General features: G+C 37.9%; 1 protein-coding gene across 6 annotated transcripts in view; it reads right to left on the bottom strand.

The window, feature by feature from the left end:
• CADPS2 (calcium dependent secretion activator 2) overlaps positions 1 to 20,901 on the bottom strand; it is a gene marked incomplete at its 5' end in the record, with an annotated part of 318,699 nt that overhangs the window by 6,802 nt on the left and 290,996 nt on the right. For all 6 annotated transcript variants that reach the window (XM_082495412.1, XM_082495415.1, XM_082495411.1 and 3 more), the window contains one exon: positions 15,518 to 15,625. In XM_082495412.1, coding sequence (XP_082351538.1) covers positions 15,518 to 15,625 — 108 coding nt within the window. The remainder of the gene's footprint in view (positions 1 to 15,517; positions 15,626 to 20,901) is intronic.

Genomic DNA, 20,901 nt, shown 5'->3' with positions numbered 1-20,901 from the left:
TGAAAACAAAGCTAAGAAATTGGAGGGAATTAATTTTGCTACTCAAATTTTGGGAATGAAAACAATATAATGGATTTTCCTGACAAGATTTAATACGTCAAACTTTAAGTAGAAATTTTTCATTTGGTGATTGTGAAATGATACTATGGTACTTGCTCCTCTGTCAACATACCCTATTATATTAGAAAAGGATGTATTCTTATTTTGAATCGTCACAGTATTTTTAATAAAAACCACATCCGGTATATTTTTAGAGTCCTCCTAGAGGTACTTGTGGATGGCATTTCTGTTCACTATTGGCCTTTTACCCACTAGATTTGAGCACTTAGTATAGGCTGAAGCTGCATAAACATAAAATTGCTGGACTTCATAAGAGAAGTCAGTATTTCCCTATCGCTTCTTTTGGAGCCTGTTACAACGCACAGCGCTGAAATGCCTCTCAGAGGTGGAACCCACGGCCACACGTTTTGACAACCATGAGCATGTTACAGAGGTAGGAATGCATCTGCTGTGACTTATGGGAATCTATTGCAAACTCACAAGCTTCAGCGATTAGATAAAGGTCCTGAGATTACACAGTTTTTAAGTAATAATAACTAAAAAAAATTAAATCCTTCTAACTGGTTTTAAGACAGTCACTTTTGCGCTAGTAACAACAGCACTGAAAGGACAATGCGACTCTTGCAGATGTCAGTGATGTGGTATTAGTGCCATATTCTTTGCTGTTGTCTACGCAAGAATAAAGCAGTAAGTGTTTATTATTATTTTTTTTTCCACATCAGCACATAACAGCAGCCAACCACTTTAACAAAAATACGTTTCCCTCCCTGTTTCCCCCTCTTATTCATAGCTCATCCCGCTCCTGTAAGGGCATGCATCACTCACTTCATTTTCCTGAGATACCTCTTTTAAAGTAAAAAATAAGAGAAAAGGAAAGGCTAGGGTTGACTCTGTGAGACCCCTGTATTTATTCACACTTATTGTGCATGACTGTAGACTGGTAAATCATATTAGCAGCCCGTCTCCCCATCAAGCTGCTACTTGCTTTCCAGCCCTGGGAAGGTTCAACAAATCAACAGGAGCACGGAAAACAGAACATCAGTCTAATCTAGTGTTTAAGGTGAAGTTTTCAAACCCAATCTAAGAAGATCTTTAGAGCAAGCAACAAGCTGAAGGGCTCAGAAGGTGGTATTGACAATGAAAGAGTGTTGAAATATTGAGAAGCGCAGCACTTGTGCATTTTTAATAACAAGAGGGTCAACAAGGACACAGCTCCCTCAGTGCCAATAGTTGCCACACCAGGGCTATAAACGCTCTCAGTTCATCAGATTTCTTAAACAGTTCATCAGCTTTCTTAAACACCCTAAACCCCCTCAGCGGACCTTTAGTCTTAAATTAACAAACCAAAGCAATGAAAGAGGGTGCAGCTTGAATGGCCAGCATTGATCCCCAACGGGGCTCGGCGCGGCTACAGGCACTGAAAAACTCGCTCCATTGTCGGGAGGAATTGACAAACCTCCTCGCCTAAATAGTCCAGCTGAGGCGGGCTGGAGGCACGCAGCTGTAAAGGGCTCCCCTCGCCCCGCTCCCAGCGCTCACAATGCGCCAGGCATGAGCTCTTTGTCAGGCCCAGACTCTGCAATTTTCTAACAAGGATTAAAGTTGTTTCTCGGCAGGGCCAGAGAAAAGCGATTTAGCGACATACCGTGCTTTCTTCAGGCAAGTTAAAGAGAAGTAGTTAAGGAATTTCATTATTCTGTTGACCGGTGGAAATACAAAACAAATATATTAAATATTCGCCATCTTTCTGGCTGCCTGAGCTATAACGTTCGCAGAACGGTTCAATTAAATATAACACTTATCGGCTGAAAGCAAGCACTTCAGATTTATTTTTGAAGTTTTATAAAAAGGTGCAGCTGTTTGCCACCTGGAAGGAGGCTCAATACATACTAACACACAATGCTTTAGTCCTTCTAGGGCTGGTATCCCTAACGCCTGAGACACAAGACCCCGTCGAGTTTCTATATCTTGCCTGCTCTTGATAAACGAGCACTGTCAAAACGCTTTTTCTGCTGAATATGGCAGGGGGAACAGCTTTCCTAGGAACCGCATTTTATCTTCCTACCGAAGCCTTTATGGCACTATTGATCAGGAATTGAGTTGCTCGGAAGACGACGGGACGTTTTTACTTCCTCCAGCTTTACTTTTCCTACCAGGAACGATAACAAAAAGTATTCTTCTCACTGAAGAGATTGTACATCAAAGGCAGCATAAGCTAAAACGCATAAGAAATGCTATAAGCATGTTAAATATTAAGTGCGAAAATGCCTAGTTTTTATTAAAAGGCAATGCTATTACATTGTCCCAGGATTTTGGTAGCTATAGTTAGTAGTGTGCCATGGAACTTTTAGAACATTTAAAAAAAAAATTTAAATGACGAAAGAATAAAGAAGTCATTCCTTAAAATGCAGAAAGCAAAAGTTAGAAAGAAGTTCCCGATTTGAGTTTCATAATTTGTCTCCCTCTTTGCAAAATATGAATAATCATACTGACCTCCTTTGTTGGATGTTAATGATAATGAGGCAACTTGTAGCGTCTTTGAAAATACTGAGGTTTACAAGTTATAGCTGTATTTTCAAGTCAAGGCATAGACATCATCCACCGAAATGAGGATTTTTACCTGAGCAGAGAAGAGTTCATAGACTCTTCTGAAGGCTGGAAAGCCTTGGTAACTCTATAAGAAAAAAGCCCGGGGAAGGATTTATCAACTTGTGGGCCACCAGGACACATCAGAAGGCCATCTGCATCTTCTAAACACACACAGGAATACCAAAGTAAGAGATCAAGTCAGAAGAAGTAATTAACATTCAAAATATCTTTATATTTTTTTTCAGAAAAGAAAAATACTTAGTTGCAAACTAAAAGCAACAATGAAGTAACTTTGCATAAGATGCTTCTGCTTTTCCTCAGGCCTAGGTAGCCTTTTGATTAAGAAAGCCTGAGAAACCTTTGAAGGTTAAGGCAACTGTAGGTGGACATAGACAAAAAAAAATATCATGTATCAGCATCTAAAGATTTTGTTTGTACTCTCTTCCTGCCCTGTCGGTTCTGATTTCCAAGGCAGGCGATTTATGAACTGGTCAAAATATCCACTTCTTCTGCTGGAGGGAGACCAGAACTTGTTGACTAGTGACGTTGTGCCCTCCCACCACTCCCTGCTGTATCGTCACTCCCCTGGGAGGAACAAATTATCTCCTCAGTGACTTTCTTTTTCTAGATCGCACTCGTCACAGATGTGGACTAGTCTGTGAGGCACTTCCAGTTGCATTTCCAATGAGAATAACCGTGTCAGTGACCAGGAAAATGAAGAAACAGAAGCTGGGGAAACCTCAGAGAAGAGAAAGCTCTCATGCAAGAGCTTTCCCATCCCACTATCAGCTCCACGTAGCTTCATGGCGGCAGCCGCTGACCTTCTGCGACAGGCCATCCAACCCCACAAGAATGTGGTTTCTCATATAAATAGCCTCATAGTGCCACAACATAAAACGCTGAGCTTGAGTGGACTCTGAGAACTCAAGTTTACAGTGATATCCCTGAAAAAATATCCTCACCAAAATTCAGAATTTTGCCTTTGTGGGAATCCCATGCAAAGGTGGTATTTTTTGTTTGTGAGTCTCAATGTTATTGTTCTGAATCAACAGAGAATTTCTTGTTATCGAGATATGCTTCTACATTAGGGACGATTCAGTTGGCAGAAGTGTTCCCTCACGTGCTCCTACTTTGCACAGACCCTTGGCACATACCTCCTCCACCCCACCAGTGTCTTATGCTTCTAATACTCAGCACCACTTATCAAGGTCACTTCCTGGAAACGTCTAAGGCTTTTTCCCAGCTTCCTTGTTTTGCTTCCTCCTCTAGGCCTGAAATTCTAAGCCCAGTTTCGAACTTCGGCTTGGGAATGTGCAAAAATGTTCAAAGCCTAAATTACAGCTACGTGTACCAGGAGAGGAAAAGTGAGAAATAGACCCCATACTACTGTCTGCCTCAACACTCATACTTCTTGTGATAAAGGGATCAGGACCAGGATTTCTTTAGCTTGGTCATTTCAAGTTGCAAACTCTGGGTACAAATCATATCTTTCTTTTTCTTTTTTCTTTTTCTTCCCCCCTTTTCTTTTCTTTTCTTTTCTTTTCTTTTCTTTTCTTTTCTTTTCTTTTCTTTTCTTTTCTTTTCTTTTCTTTTCTTTTCTCTTTTCTTTTCTTTTCTTTTCTTTTCTTTTCTTTTCTTTTCTTTTCTTTTCTTTTCTTTTCTTTTCTTTTCTTTTCTTTTCTTTTCTTTTCTTTTCTTTTCTTTTCTTTTCTTTTCTTTTCTTTTCTTTCTTTTTTCTGTGTGTGTATGTGACTGTAGCAGATTTATTAACTTGTTTTTTGCACCCTTGCTTGGCCAGGGAAGAAAGGTTTTCTTACTTCCAGTGGGACTTTTCCTTTGGTTTCCTTCTGCCTTTTTATGTCCCATCACACCAATGAACTTCTCAGGGAGCTCAAAAACCATTTTGTTTTTCTTAAGAATCACTAACTGATGAAACAAACACCTTAGTCTCTAGTCAGTCTCTTCCCTGCCTTCTTGAACGAAGGATTCCCACTGTCACTCCCAAAGCAATCAGGAGAAAAGGGAAAGGGAGCTCAACAGAAAGAGGAACCCAAACCCCGATGGAAAGACCCCATTCAGCAGGACTTACGACAACAAACATGTGAGGATGAGACATTTTGGCGGTACAAAGAAAGAAATTAGGCAGGCTAGTTTTCAGAAATCAGGGAAGACAAGAGAGAATGGGGCTCACTTAAAAGGATATTAAGCATCTTTGAAACCTCTAGGCAAAAATGATATCGTTATGAAATAACAAAGAACATCTAACATATGCAAAGCTTATCTTTTAGGAGGAAAGTCAATTTTTCATATTTTAGGCTTATAATTGGAAGCTGGCTAGTTGCTGTGAAACTGCTGCCAATTCACAAATAAATATACACTTTAATACAAAACATACAGTACTCATCTCTCCCCGCATTGTATATGGGTTGCTAAACAGCAATTTACAATATTTATGCTACTTTATAATGTTTGTGACCTTTGTTTTTTTTCTGGCTTCTTCACATATGGTAGATGCGCTTGGAAACTGGAGGTTTGCAAAATCAGACATGCATAACTTCCTTTTGTATCTGGACATATGTAATGTTGCTGTTCTGATTTTAAACACTAGGTACTAACATAACGCTCGTGACTGCGAGAGACTAACGGCACAAACAGCTTCCCTACTCCACTCCGGATACGCAGTGCATCCGTGCATCCATAGGTTATTCTGGTGCTAAAACTCTCTGGAGCAAACACTGTCAGTCTCGCTACGCTGTGTGTCGTGTTGCAATTTGGGTGTATCTGCAAACATCCTCCGAGGCACAGAAGGGGGAACATCACTTGAGTGACCTTGAGATGGAAGCCAGCTTGGATCTTCAAAATAAGAAAATGAGCATAATGCAAAATGACCAAGTTTTTACTCGCTATAACACTAAGCCTCTTGCTATCAGGCTCTGGTTTTAAAAACCCTAAGGAATGTGCTTGGCTGCACAAATGCTGAGCAGTCTTCCTAAGCGCATGCGTGACATTAGTAAGGTTAAAGGTCCAGGTCCACTATACCTGTATGGTATGTAACTGAGACACCTGTCTCTGCTTTTGCCCCATCATCCGGGTCTCCTTGGGGAGTCCCTGGAGTGAGGCATTGGCAAAGGGACCACAGGAAGAGACCTCCTGTGAGTTGCACCTCTCCCTGATGGTGAGTATATTCTTAATCTCCATACCACGTACCGAAAGTGAGGCGGACCGAAGTCGGGCCAAAGTCTGTGTTGTAGCTTTTACACTCCCATTAGTAGTTCTTGTCCTAGAGTCCTCTATTTAGACTGCCTGCTCCATGCGGAATGAGGTCAAGTACATACTTTAATTAAGAGTATTTAAAACCTCCTGAATGTAAACATTCACTCTGGGTGAATATTTACACGCAGCTCATTTCTTTCCGCCTCAGCAATCTTGACTCATCATCCGTTTACTCTGTATCTTATTGCAGTGGCGTACGACGGGGCTGGATGCAGCTGTGAAGTTGATAGGGAGTTGCGCAGTGGTGGAGCCACTCCTCTCCTGCGCCGCATCGATTGGGCACCACACTGAGCAGCGCTAATGCGGAGCAGAGGTCCAGCCTCCTGCCTCTCTCTTGCCTCTCTCCTCCCCTCCCTCGCCTCTCTGGAGAAAGTGTCCTTGGATTGGGCAGGTGCCTGGTTTGCTCCTTTCCATCTCTGACCCTTCTGCCCACCTGCACTCTTTCAGCTATGCAGATTTTACAGCTGCGTTGTTTTTTCTTTTTGTTTTTTTTAGCTGCTTTTTCTGTTCCTTATTTGTAATGTTTTTCTTGCACGTTGTAAACACTTTTAATACAGTGTAATACAAAAGACAGTCAATGCAGTGCAAATTAAGAAAATATAAAATGAAATACTTGAAAATTATTTAAAGGAAATAATCTTTATATAGGTCAACGCTTTTGCACATTTAAATCAGCACTAAAGCTTCAGTTCCCTGTCATCAAACAGGTTAAGAAGCTCTTTCTACTGATGAATTACTGACTTTGTCAGAGCACTCTGCAGCATCCTCACCTGGTACTACTTTGATTTACAACACAGCGATCTCTTTCTGTTACTCCAGACTCATTATAGCAAAACTAGATTATCCTTATGCTTTCTGACACTATTTTTCTTGCAATATGATCAACAATGTGGTCACGTGTCTATTTGCAAACGCTTACACAGAGGTTTGCTTAGTTTTCCTTTTTATACTAAGCTTGACCCAAAATGAAATACAAGTATAAATATCAAACCCGTAAGTAAGGTTTGAGAAACCACAAGGTCCTCCTGCTGTTTATATGTGTGTGAATTACAGTACATCAAGAAATCAATATTCCCTCGATGGTGCTTGTGCCTGGCACTTCATGGTGAACAAACATTAGATAAGACAATATAAATGGTACAATCCTTATTGATTTCTCCTGACTGCGTAGAATGTGAAAGCTGAAGCCATAGTTAACACTTACTGACAGACTCATCTAAAGTTTCAGTGCTATTTTATATTTTTATAGTTGTCCACGCTCAATTGATTCCATTAAGTTGCTAGACACATTTCAAGCCACCTAGATAAGGAAGAAAAAAAAAAAAAAAAAAGGAGTGCCTGGAATGAGATGCTGCTACTTTGTACCTAACAGGATAAAAAGGTTAAAGGACTAAATTGTGCCTGGATGTTGGAAGGAGTTCTCTTTTATTTGACAGAATTGTTATTGTTTTTAGTGAATGGATACTGTGAGTGATGGATAGATGCATTTAACTAAGTTAAATAAATGAACGAACAGTATAGACCAGAAACGTCTATAGGGAAACTGTACTGGAAGCTCCCAATGTTATAGCCCCTCCCCAAACAAACAAGCAAAAAACCCTTGTAGTTCCACACCTGATTGATAAAATTCCTTCAGAAAAAAAAAAAAAAAAATCAGATGGACTTTAAAATCTTGAGTTTGGATTTTTTTTCCCATTTTTTCTCTCTTTTGACTCATGATGCACATGTTAATAGCAATTTATACTTTTTTTTTTCCTCCCCCCCCAAAAGTGAGCTTCTCAGAGAAGTCAGGAAAATTAGGGGATAGGACAGCATAAGAAATTCTGAATATCAGGATGTAAGATTTAGTGCTCTGGAAAATAATTCTCTCTTTCCCTTTTATACCCAAAAAGCGCTTTTAGCAAGATATCAGGATATCTATTTCATAGTTTCTTACTCTCCCACTGGGAAGATTTAAATAATATGATTGAATTAGTGTGAAAAAGGTGTCAGACATCCATTCCATGAATACTAAATACAGAGTGGACTATGGGATACATAATGTCTTGAGAAAAGCCTTTTTATGTCTTTTTGGGCTGTTTGATACCCAACAAGATAGAAATTCAGAAATAAAAAACAGCACAAAAAGTGAAGAAGGGGGGAAATGTATCATATAAAAAACATATCAAAACCAAACATTGTGTCACGGTTTCCTCCAGAGAAAACTCTCAGCTACAGTGTAAAACAGCTTACAGAATCCTGAATATTCTGATCCTGTAGCAGCAAACTCTGAAGCACACGCTTCGCTTTAAGTGTGTTGTGGTCCTATTGATTTCAACAGTACTGAGTTTTGCTGGATTCATTGCAGCATAATCAGCACCCTCCAAGAGTGGGCACTCCTTTTCTCAGCATATTCCAGAAAGAAAAAAAAAAATCAAAGAAAGCTCAAGTAATGTATAAAATCAGACAGAAGTTACATTTTTCAGCTTTCAAATGAACTGTTGTTCTTTTATAGAGATTTCCATCTCCAAAAATGAGGTGAATCTACTTGAAAACATCAGGAACAGTTTAGTGAACTTTGGAAAGACTTTGAACAGTGAAATTGCAATTTGTTGCTTCCATCTTGCAGAAGAGTTTAATATATTTAAGTATGCCAATAGAATTCACTTTTTCAATCCACATTTGGTAAGACTGCCTACATTTTTCTCTAAAATTCTTTGTTTTACCAAAAAAGACATGAAAAACTGTTTTAAAACTACAAGAATGTCTTTAGATCAAGAGAAAACTGTAGAATGGTTCTCATATCAAGAGCTTTCTATTTTCCCTATAAAATATTAGACATAATTAAAGGTGAGTTAAGACTTTGGTGAAAATCTAAAGAGCATCGGCAAATCTGAGCACTGCTCAGCTTTTCAATTGCTTTTCTACTTCTCAGTTCTTTTAAATGGTTTTCTATGGCAGGAACATTTTTCTTAATTAGTCACAGCTAATTAGTGTTCTGGCATAGACAAGTAATCAGAAATGTCAGAGCTGCAAGGCTACATCTCCCTAATCCTTTGATAATAATTTAGCCTCCTGGGAGGGCCTCAAGCTGCGGTAAGTAGTGGCTGACAATAAGGCAAAATTAGGTGGGCAGCAGACCATTAGGATAGAAAAATAAAAAGCACTACCAAATCCTGCTGAGCACCATCAGGCAACTAACTACACTGCCAGATGAGGTGCCTGTTTAAGCCTGTGTTGTTAATTAGCTGATTCTACCAGACCTGCCACATATGTCCAGGTGCATCATGCAAAGATGTGTATTCCTGGGTTTGCGCCAAAGGACAATTTTGCACTGTGATCAAATTTCAAGAATCTGAGAAAGAAGCCCACATATTTCTTGAAGATTATTCTGAGTTATCAAAGAAATAAGGCGATCAACAAGCTACAATCCAGTTTTGTTGAGTCTCTTTTAAGTAATTAGGCACGGTCCTCTCATGTTTCTCAGAGGTTAATACAAACACAGCTTTTGATTCAAATGTGGCCTTTAACCAGTCCTACCTAGTCTCAACTTGCTGAAGTTGCCTTGGCATACAATCTAGATCAAAAGTAGGCCTTCTGTCAAATCGCACACTTGCAAATAATTACATAACAATGAAAATGAAGATTACTTATTAAAATTAACGTGACAGGAAGCAATTTGAGAATGAGGAAAAAAAAAAAATCACAATTGAAGTCTTCCCAAAAAACATTGTTGAATACTAAATACTACAGTAATGGTGCTTTTGAGGTAGCCATGGGCAGCACAAGGAGTTGGTACTACAGAAAACTCTCACATTTAAAATAAGCGTTCCTCTTAGCTGTGTAACACCAGCTGAAGACTAACTTCCTTGCCAGGGAGAAGCACTTACACATTTTTAGCACATTTTTTGTAAAAGGTCAGAAAACTTATAGAATGATGCAATTGAAAAAAGCATTTGCTAAAATTGTACTTGCAGCTATGATGGCAAACAGAAATGAATCAGATGAGTACTTCACATCTCCATTTAGGCACAGAATGAAGTGCATGTCATAGTAATCTTTGGAGAATAATTACTACCTCAAATAACCTCAAGTACATCATTGAACTTAAATTGTCCATCCCTGCTACTAATGGAAAGGGAAAATAATGGTTGTGATATCGGAATACTACTTGCACTTAATTCACATTCCACACAAAATACAAGCATTTTTTTTTGACAGAAAAAGAATATCACATTACAGCTGAACTTTTGAAATACAAAAGCCAAAAGCAGCTACGTAAATCTGAGGTGCTTAAGCATTTATACTGCTCATAAAGACATTCAGTCTTTCTGCACTCCAAAGAAAGTTGTACGAATTCCCTGCCATTAACATCTCTTACACTGCTTGTTGAATTGTTATCCTGCACGAGGCCACGTTCTCATGTGGGAGAACCCGGAGGACGTTCTCCTACATGAGCAGTCCCTGTGAGCCAACACAACTACTCCATCACACCACACCAATTTAACACCCAGAAGAGTTGGGTGATCAGGGCCACAGGTGCCATCTTGTACAAGATAACGATGGGACCTGTTTGCCAATGCTGATCTTTCCAGGATGAGCACTCTATTTTATGTCTTTATGGTACACTTGTGCACAGACTTCCCAGAAATTAAAGCCTAAAAAAAATGGAAAACCTTTAAGTTGTATCAATGGCGAAATATTGATGTGTTAAAACTGTTCTCTTAAACCATTCTTTATTTCTCAAAGCAGCAATCAATTATTGCATAAAGATTTCATTGCATACATAATCTTAATAAAATTGGAATTATACATCTGTTTACACTATAAGTTTTTCGCAACAGACCCAACACAAATATAACCTATAAGATAATGCTCTTAATGGCAAATAAACCAAGAAGGGTTTTGAAGGGAAAATGCTTGAAACGATTCTTTTCTGTGTTCAGACAAGAATATCCATATTTTATGTGTAATTAACAGGTAGAAGAAAGTGAGAATCTATCGAAGTGGCACTTAGGGCACTTGGGAACTACATATTACTACAGAAAGTAAGTATTGCATCGATGTTTTAAACAGTGCTTTTTGCAAAATGACTTATCTTTTTTAAGCTGGTTTGTTAACAAAATCAGAATTTTTTTTAAAGGAAAGCGTTTTTAATTTATAAGTCTAATGTATTTAAAATTCTCTGGAGTTCAAGACTTATTAGTCTGATATTAAAAGTCCAGCCATTGATGATAACCTGGCATGTTTATAGATACAGCACTGCATTTATTAAGGTTAATGGTAAAACTCCTGTTGATTTTGGCAGTCTAGAACCAGATCCCATGGGAATTTCATAGTTGGATATTTTTTTACATCTGTTAACTTTGTGATCAGATAAACAACATTGCTCTTTGACAGGCTGCACAATGTTCTTATATCGTTCATCAAGCAGATTATCTTTATAAGAGGAGCCTTAATAATAATTTGTAATATTTCAGATTTATTCTAGGTTTGTGTAATTCTATTCTAAATACTTCATTTTCCCATTCTCCAACTGCTACTTTTACAGCCTTTTCTGAAAATAATTATTTTTCAAATGCTGGTTAAAAAAAAAAAGAAATTAAAGTACAACTTTGTTTCCAAAACATTTTGTGAAACATTATTCTAAAAAATGAGTTCTTGTTTTAAGTGATTAAACTTTAAAAAAGTTTTTGTGGGTGATGCTTTTAATCCTAATTAAAAATTGTAATCATTAAACAAACACTGTAGTGCCTGTCTTCATGATTTAGTTGTTATACGTTGAATCTACCTGAGTCACTGCAGCATTAATGTTAGAAAAGTTTGCTTTATTTGAGTGTATTAGAGAAACTTGTCCCAATGTAACTTCATTGTCTTATTTTACTTCAGTGGAGCATGAGATTGGAAGGAATCACATGGATTGTTCATTGAATTAAGCCTCCAGGAATCATGAACACGGAGCAGACATTTAACCCAGAGCACATGTACAACGCATTAGAAAACCTTTCTGGCGCTCTTTAAGATCTGTGGTGTTAAAAACAAACAAGCAAACAAAAAAACCCCTCACAACTATAAGCTGCTACAGCATGAGTAGGAGATCAATGTCCTGAGTTCCTGTGACATGAAAGAATTTGACAGGTAAAATTCCCAGCTGATCCTAGGAAGAAGACCAAGTCCCCGACCACAAAGGAAGACAAAACGTCCTAAGTGTCTCTGACAAACTGACCCAGCAAAAACTCTTTGTGACTCAAATCTGGTGATCAATTTTGAGAACAAGATGACGGCACGCTGACCTGGGAGAGATGAGTGCTATCAGGAGCACCAAGCTGTATTGTTCTGCGTGCTGTCTGTACCCCTTCTGGAGGAGATAAGAATGAAATGCACCCAGAAGCCGAGTTTTTCAGAGGAAAGGAAGGAAAAATATAATCACCTTGGCTCTGCTGCATGATCAGCAGAGGCACTGAAGCATAGGATTTGAATGGCTTAAAAATGGTGCTGAAAAAAATAGCATCCCACTCTTCTTTCAAAGTCCCCTGGAGATTTGAGCCTCTCTCATATGTAAGGATTCATATCACAGGCTTAAATTCCATTCCCCTGATTTTCACATTTTGTATAGCATGGCAGTGCTTTTCCAGGCTTATAACGCACCATAAAACAATGCACATTTTTTGTCTTCTCCCTAGTTTTTGACTTCTCCCTCTAGAAGTCTCCCTAGAGACTTCTCAAACCGACAGGAATTTTTCCAACTTCTAGCCTTAACACATTGTGACCCACTGGCAGACATTTGTACTTGTATCAATACTATTCTTAAATTTAAAAGATCTTTGTTATGATAGACATCCTGTTCTCTTGGTCACTGGAATAGCTGTTAGTATATAGCAGCCCTGAATCAAGTCAATGGAATCTGTGCATAAATAGTTTGTAATTATACATTTTTTGTCATTAAAATAGTGTCAGAGGCCTGATCTTGTCTGTATTTATAACTAACACCTTGAACATACAGAACAGTCTGGTTTTTTTTTGTTTATTCTGGATGAAGTGTTTCCCTGGCTGAAGCACAGACATGCACTTTTCCCATTTTGCTTGACTGTTGATTTCTTATCTGACACAAATACAATGTATTTTAACAGGAAATCAACTGTGATCTACAACTGTAGCCAGCTGAATAACTTCAAGGATATTTACATAAAAATGTGAATATATTTTATTCTTTCTATTGACATATAACTTGGTAGAATTGAATTTATAAACAGCACTTAGATTTTGTTATATCACTAATTTAAAAAACCCTTCCAAAAATCATGGGGAAAATCTTGCTCAATCATACTGTTCTAAGTCTGAATTAATCTCAGGAAAGGTGAGTTAACACAGTGAAATGCCTTTGTTTTAAATTTCTACACTCTATGAGCTTACATATTTGTTAATGCATTTATCGGAATCTGTCCAATCGGTTATACCTCCCAGTGTGATGTGATGTAGAAATGTGATACCACCACATATAAAGAAAAATAAAGATAAAATAGATACTTGATACACAGAATACTTATCATGTACATCTTTTTTCTTTCCTTACAGCTACAAGCATTGGCCAAGACAGCATACAATGCGTACTACCAAGTAAAAGGGGTAGGAATGGTTTTGCATCTCAAAGGCAAGTGCTATGTCACGACTTGCATCCATATAGGAGATGTTTTCTTGTGCTGAAAAGCTTGATTGCTGCCATGAAACTCGGGTAAGGTCCTTGACCCGTGCTCACCCAATTGTACTGAGGCCCTGTCCTTGGGTTAGCGCTAGTTGGCCTCACCCAAAATCCTGCCAGGAACCATGCTGGTGGCTTAACGGTATGGATGATCACTTGCTAGTTCTCAGGCCTGTGCCCAGGCCCTGGCCAGTTTACTGCTATGGACGTAGCCTCAGGCTTGGTCCAATCCCACTACATCAACAAAGTCAATGTGGTCTCTCCAGTGAGAGTCAGACTTGGCCTTAGGCACATAATTTTATTAACATTCAGAAAATTACAACATAAGCAAAAATAACCCCAAAGAAAAACAAAAAATAGAAACTTGAAAATGAAACATATGCTTGCAGATTCAGTGCAAAAGCAAACTGAAGCAGAAGTTGCTAATATGGTTTTAGTACTTTGTGAAGATGCCAGCTGGATGGATGATAATTTTTCTACCCCTGCAGGGCATCAAAGCTTTTATAAAATCATTCTTTTCACACATATTAGCACTTAGCTTATTAAAACAGATGATACTTTTTTTTGTAAAGCTGCCTGGGAGTGTCTGGAAATATAAAATCTGAGAGATGAGTCTCATTTTGACCACCCAGCCTAACAAACAACAAACACTGACATGACATACCATGGCTGAGAGTCTATGTTATGGGACCTTCTGTGACTGCCACAACTGTAGTGTCACAGTAAAGGCTGTGAATTGCTGTTATGAAAACATTTGCTGTAACTTGCATAATTAAATGAAACTGCCAGCAAAGCTTTCTAAAATACTTAGGAGATGACACACAAATAAATACATTTCAAAGTCTGCATTATGTTCCAGAATTTGTTTTGCAATAAATTGCATTGCACGGTGCCAGAGATGACTTCTTTCCCTGTTCGAATTCCTACATAATTATAAGCGATTGATATCATTGTCATGTAAATTGATCCATTTATAATAAAAGAACTCTTATTTTAGACATATTTTACATACGTAGTGCTTTGAATTTATACAGAAGGTACATTTTCAGCTGCCTAACAGCTTCTCCTTCAGACAACTCTGAAATGGACATATGAAACATATATTCAAGTTGAACATGAATGAGCAGAAATAAGCCCAAGCAAGAGTGTTGCTAGTGGCCTTAAAGGAGAGCCTTGGATGAGGAAAATTCTGGAAGAGTGGGTGATCATTTCCAACAAAAAGAGGAGGAATCAGGGCAAAGGAATGAATAGAGGAAGGCCGTGGAAGCCAGCATGGAAGCTGAGGGAGATTATGGCAAGGATACAGGCTGGCTAGCACTGTGGGGGCCTTGAGGATGAGGACGAGGATTACTCTGAACTTGCAGAAGCGGGATTAGAATTTTGAAAACAAGTTTGACAATTCAATAAACGTTTGGTCAACTTTAGGAAATTATAAATCTTAAACTTAAAATCCATAAAAAAAAATTCTGAAAGTCATTCCATGAAAGTACCAGTCAAACCCGTAGAATTACCTGGCATACCTGGCCTCTTTCTGTATATGAGCAGGCAGTGATATGTACAAGTTTTTTATTTAGGGAAATGAGGTCTGCAATGGAGTCCACAAACCACACCAATCCCATTCTCTCCATTAACATATTCAAAATCAAAATATGGAATAAAATTGGGCTACTCAGATTGAAAAAATGACTATAATCTTCTATCAATTTTATTGATGCCTTCTAACAATTAAAAGTTTAATGGAAAAAATATTTAAAGAAAGGACCCCACTTGACAGCTGAAAATGGTAAATAAAAAGCAAAAGAAAAAAGGATCAATAGGGAAGAACATCTGAACGGCTTGTTGAATATCATAAAAATGCAGCTTATCCCTTCTGATGTAGTAGTGATACCAGCAAGCTTTGCAAGGGTAGTTACTTACATCAAATAACTTCTCTATGTACATTTCCTCATTGACCTTTTCTCGAAGTATATCCTGGTTTTGTCGAACGAACATAATGTAGGTGTCTGCTAGATCCATCCCTGGTTTCTGTGGAGACATGAAGAAAGGGAAGAAAGTAGTGGGAAGGAAAAGAGATAGACCACTCAACAATTGAGACTTACAAGAAGTTAAACATAATGAAAACTGAGATTCTGTTACAATGTTCACACGTGTATGAACTGTATTTACTAAATCTGCTGTGAATTCTGGGTTAGTTACTGAGTTCAGGAGGGTTCCTTATTAATAAAGTTCTCAGTGTTATAATTTATGGGTGCTTTGAGTCATAAATCTACATTGCCATATGTAATCGAGTGAAGTCTTGGCTATGGTAATGTCAATGGCAAAGTTGGACATTTTCCCTTTTTTTATTAGTGAGGCTCTCAGAGCTACTCTACCCTCAAGGTCCAGATCCTGCTATCACATTCCAAAAACGGTTAAAAAAAGCATCCAGTTCCTTTTGCATCGCCTCAGATTTGTTGTGATTTGCTTCCAATGTACAGCTGAATTTTGCGGTTGAGGTTCACTTCTGCTAATTCTGATTCAAACCAAGTTCAAGCATTTCCCTGACAGCAATGGCATAAAAAGGTTGGTATGAGAGTAGACTTGTACCCTTACTTTTCTGAAACAGTTGCACTGGCACAATCAGCTCAGAGGATGACTAGGGAAGGAGCAAGGGCCGAATTGTTTCCCTTCTATGTACCAATCTATGTTCTGTATGAATAGCAGAGTAGGCATAATTTTCATATCACACTCCAAACGTGGGACAGGCTGGGATATGCCATGTGTATGTGATACTACGTCAGGCCAGCCAGAGTGGTGGCTGCAACTGCTCTCTCCTGCCCAGCTGGCACCTCTGGACCTCTGTAGCCACAAAATGTTGTTCCACGCTAAAGCCTCCGACAGCTGGCAACATCTCCTTTCCGGGCAGCATACGCAGAGCTGGTCAGGAATTCACTTTTCTCTAACAGGAAGAAGGATGAACATAAGCACTTTGCAAAGTCTTCTGTAAATGCTCTCTGTGTGAGCAAGTCTGTAAGAGTATCACTTGCTCCCAAATAACAGTTTTTAAAGTTCCTGGCATGCGAAAGAAGGCTAAGTTTTATAACACTTTACAGTAAGCCTTAGCACAAAGCTATTTATAAAGGATTCATGTCCTAAGACTGACTCTGTACAGAACAATTAACAGCTCTAGGGAAGGAGGACGAAAGCAGCTATACCCAGTCCCTGAATTCCCAGGCATAAATCACCTCTATTTCTCAGAAGCTGTTATTGTCTGAAAACAGCATACGTACAAAGCTCTAAGAGTAGAATATTTAGCATATTTTAAAGGCCTGTATGCATAAACATGCTCATATAGTTAAAGTATTTACCTATAATTTTATATTAAGGCCTTCCTAGTCTACAAGTGGATAATTTTTAATTTTTCTCATTCCTTATTATCTTGTACGTAATACATTACAATGTATATGATCAGGTCTGAGCACAAGAGGGAAGGAAAGGTGTAACATGCCCAAACTAATACCTGTCCAGAAACTGCCATTACAATAACAGGATGAGAGCAGTCTCCCCTCAAAACTGCAGTGAGTGACACCTCCTGGATCATAAGCTTAATCTTTTTTTTCCTGACACATAGGAATATGATCCAAAATAAGACGACTTTCTTTTTCATTTAAACATGTGCATCTATGGCAGTTTAATTTCTTAAAAGTAACACTTAAATGGGCTGGTTTACCACTCCAGAACTCACACTGAAAACCTGATATGTCTCCTGCCCATTTGGATTGGTCATTCCAGAGGCAGTGAAAGCTCATTTCAAAAACTTATCACATACATACATGCCTCCATGAAACTCTTAAGAGAAAAGCAGGACCATTTATAATTACATCTGAGTTACACACCTTGATCCTAAGCACTGAAACAAAAATATAAGATTACAATAGATAAAACAGTTTTCTGTTGGAAAACCCTGTTCACGGAAATCAACAGATTTCCTTCATAAAAATGTGCCTTCACTAAAATGTGACAGAAATGTTTTTAAATTAAACTAAATCACAATGCAAAGGAGATTTAAAACAGAAAGCTCCATATCTTACCTTACTATACTCATATGTGATGGTAGAAAGGAACACAATCAGTGTTGAAACCTGATGCAGTTTCTAAAACCTGATATGCAATTTATAGGAACTGGACTAGTTTTAACTTGGAGGGATCATGGAAAAATATTTTGAAATCTCCAGGGGTGGGTGAAGGAGATAATCTAACAAATCAAAGGCTGATTATTGTTCTCGGAGATATGTATTCAAGTATATAAATGAATATTTCACTGAATGCTAAAACCTAATGGTTCTCCGATTCAAGCAATTATTTCTTTGACTAACTTCAGTAAAAAATGTTCATGTTGCAGACAGCCGTAGTTAGAAAAATAACATTTCCCATCAGCATTAACTCTCCCCTTATCTTTGAGATGTTTACCTAGTCTTGAAGCTGTGACATATGGGAATTTCACACCTAGTGAATATATTTTCATGTAGCTTGTGGCACAGGAGTGTAATCATTAAAAGAATATACACAAGTAAGAGTAACTGCAACAGCTGGTGACATTTACCAATTAGAATTACAGTTCTTTAAAACACTTCATCCTTCTTTAATGTGTGCAGGATAATTATCTTTGAAATTGCTGTGGAAAAAAAAATTAATTTTCCTTTTAAACAGTGTCTGCCTACAGTAGAAATACGTCTGGGTAAGCAAGATTATCGATACTCCAACAGTATGATTCTCTCTTTTAAAACCTCACCAAAATCATTGCAAGTTAGTAAACCATCTTTGCTCATGGTGGTCAAAACACTCATTAAACATTGAACGAACCAACAGTATATCAAATACTTTATTATATCTCCGTATTGCATGCATTGAATTTATTTGTTTTCTCTAAACATGTGAAAGCAGAAAAGAAAGCTATTATAAGCATCAAAACAGGCTTAGTGCTATATGTTTCATGTTTGAACTTTTTAAAATAGAGATTACATTAGATGGGAACATCTGATTACCCGATCCTCTATTGCTCTATTTCCGATTACTAAACTTCACAAAAAGAAAAGTTAATGTAGAATAAAAAACCAAAACAACAATTAAGCAATTGGATGCACCTTAAAATAGAATCTGAGATATATTTTAAATAACTGTCACAGTGGGCATTTAATAACCAACACAGGACAGACTTAAGCAATTCAGTCTCCACATCTATATAAAATTAAGCAATTGGATGCACCTTAAAATAGAATCTGAGATATATTTTAAATAACTGTCACAGTGGGCATTTAATAACCAACACAGGACAGACTTAAGCAATTCAGTCTCCACATCTATATAAAATATAAAAATTTCTGCTCCCCTGTATCTCTGGCAGAACATCTGCTGAAGTTAATGGGAGAGAGTTATTTGCACATCTCTGGGAGAAGAATTCAACCTGGTATATTTATCCGGATAAGTGTAAAAAAAGGTATTCTGTCTGAAAACTTCCCCAAGAAAAAAAGTGTTTTTTTTACGATAGATAAAAAGTTATTGTAGGTTTGTTTTATTCAGAACAGCAGACAAGATGTTTTGCCTATCCGAAAATGAAAGAGAACCAAACAAAGAGATGAATGGAGAAACTGGAAACACAAAGACATCAAATAAAATACCAGGAAATGAAGAGTTGTAAATAGGGTTACTTTGTCGCTGGTTACACAAGTAACTGAATACACTGGCGAGTGAATGAGTTTAAACAAGGGTGTAGGCTTCAGCACATTCTTTTTTAGGGTTAATCACTAGTTAACCTGGCAAGATGAACATGCTGTTTGGGAAAAAAAAAATAAAAATCCCTGTTAATTACATACTGCAAGTGCTCTTACTTCCTGCTGCTGCACCTAATCCCACAGGTGCAGGCTGTGTCTTTTACTATTCACTGGTAGGTGGGTCCAGATCGACAGGAACTTTTTCATAGCAACGTATTCAGATAAAGAAGAAACAGCTTAACTTTCCCCCTTGAAACAGGAAAGCACTATCATAGTGTCTATTTAACTAGGAGACAAATTTTAAAATCCATTATTCTGGTTTCCAATATGATGTAGGAGCTGTATTATGATTGACAGACATCACTTCCACTGGCAAAATTTGCCTGAGGCACCTAGTCAAAAGTAATGCTGCATTGCCTTGAATTCCAGGTGTTCGAATATTTTGCTGCTGAAAAGTTTGTAGCAAGCTTAATACTGCCACTAATATTAGGCTTTTCCTACAGTGGAGATACACCTAAGTTTCTGTACAGCTTTTTGCAGTGCAACAGTTTGTCACAAATCTCAATAAAAAGCATGTACATTTGTAAACACTTGAGTTATGTTTATTCTCATTTTGGCATTTGTCACAGAACATTTCTCAGCATCAGAGAGTATTAAACACACTTGTATTCTTGATATTACCAAGAAAAAAAAATCTGGTTTTACTGAGTCGCTATCCTGTCAAAGCACTAATGTTTCAAAGAAGAGAACAGATGTTAGAGACTAACTATATAATAACAAACTTCATCCCATTTTGTGTTTGCTCCCCTCTCCACCCCCTTCCCCTCCCCTGCATCCTGGAGGGAGATGTTTTTAACTACAGCGTGGATGTAACAATGAAATGAAAAGGAGTGATGAGCTGGAGGGGGCTATTGTGAGAAACACAGGAGCTCCTTATTCAGTGTCCACCACCAAATGAAAGAGCATGTTGGAAAATTTCACTGCCTGAAATTTCTCCTCTAAATGCTGCAAGGCTCATCACTTGGGCCTTGGAATGACAAAATTAAAATATCATTAAAATATTTCTGGAATAGAAACTACTTGTACTCATGACAAGATCCTCACTCCCTTCATTTCTTACAAATCAAAATACATGAACCAGGCAGGAAGATGCATCGTTTGTATAATCAGTCTATTATAAAGGCAACATTTTATTCTCATATGGTTATGAAAAATGATATGTTGGATAAATGAAAAAATACAGTGCATTTTCCCTGCCTCCAATACATCTTGTAGAAGAAAAAACAACCTTGGCAAAGGCTAGGCATGTGTATTTTGAGAACTGTCATGCAGAACTTAAGCTGTGATTCTGCAAGCATTTATGCAAACACTTTTTCATGTATTTGTGGTTTGATTGCATTTACAGGGCAGCACAGGCGCGTAAGTGTCTGCACCAGGATCTGGATTCTGTAGTGCAAGAGGTCTTCAAAATGCTACAGTTCCTATGACAAAATCATGCATTAAAATATTTTTTTTCCCCCAAAATAACTATGCTCTACTATGTTATTTTAA

The sequence above is a fragment of the Vanellus vanellus genome, assembly GCF_965231255.1.
Source record: "Vanellus vanellus genome assembly, chromosome: 1".
Lineage (NCBI taxonomy): Eukaryota > Metazoa > Chordata > Aves > Charadriiformes > Charadriidae > Vanellus > Vanellus vanellus.
This window is presented reverse-complemented; position numbering and strand designations above follow the sequence as displayed.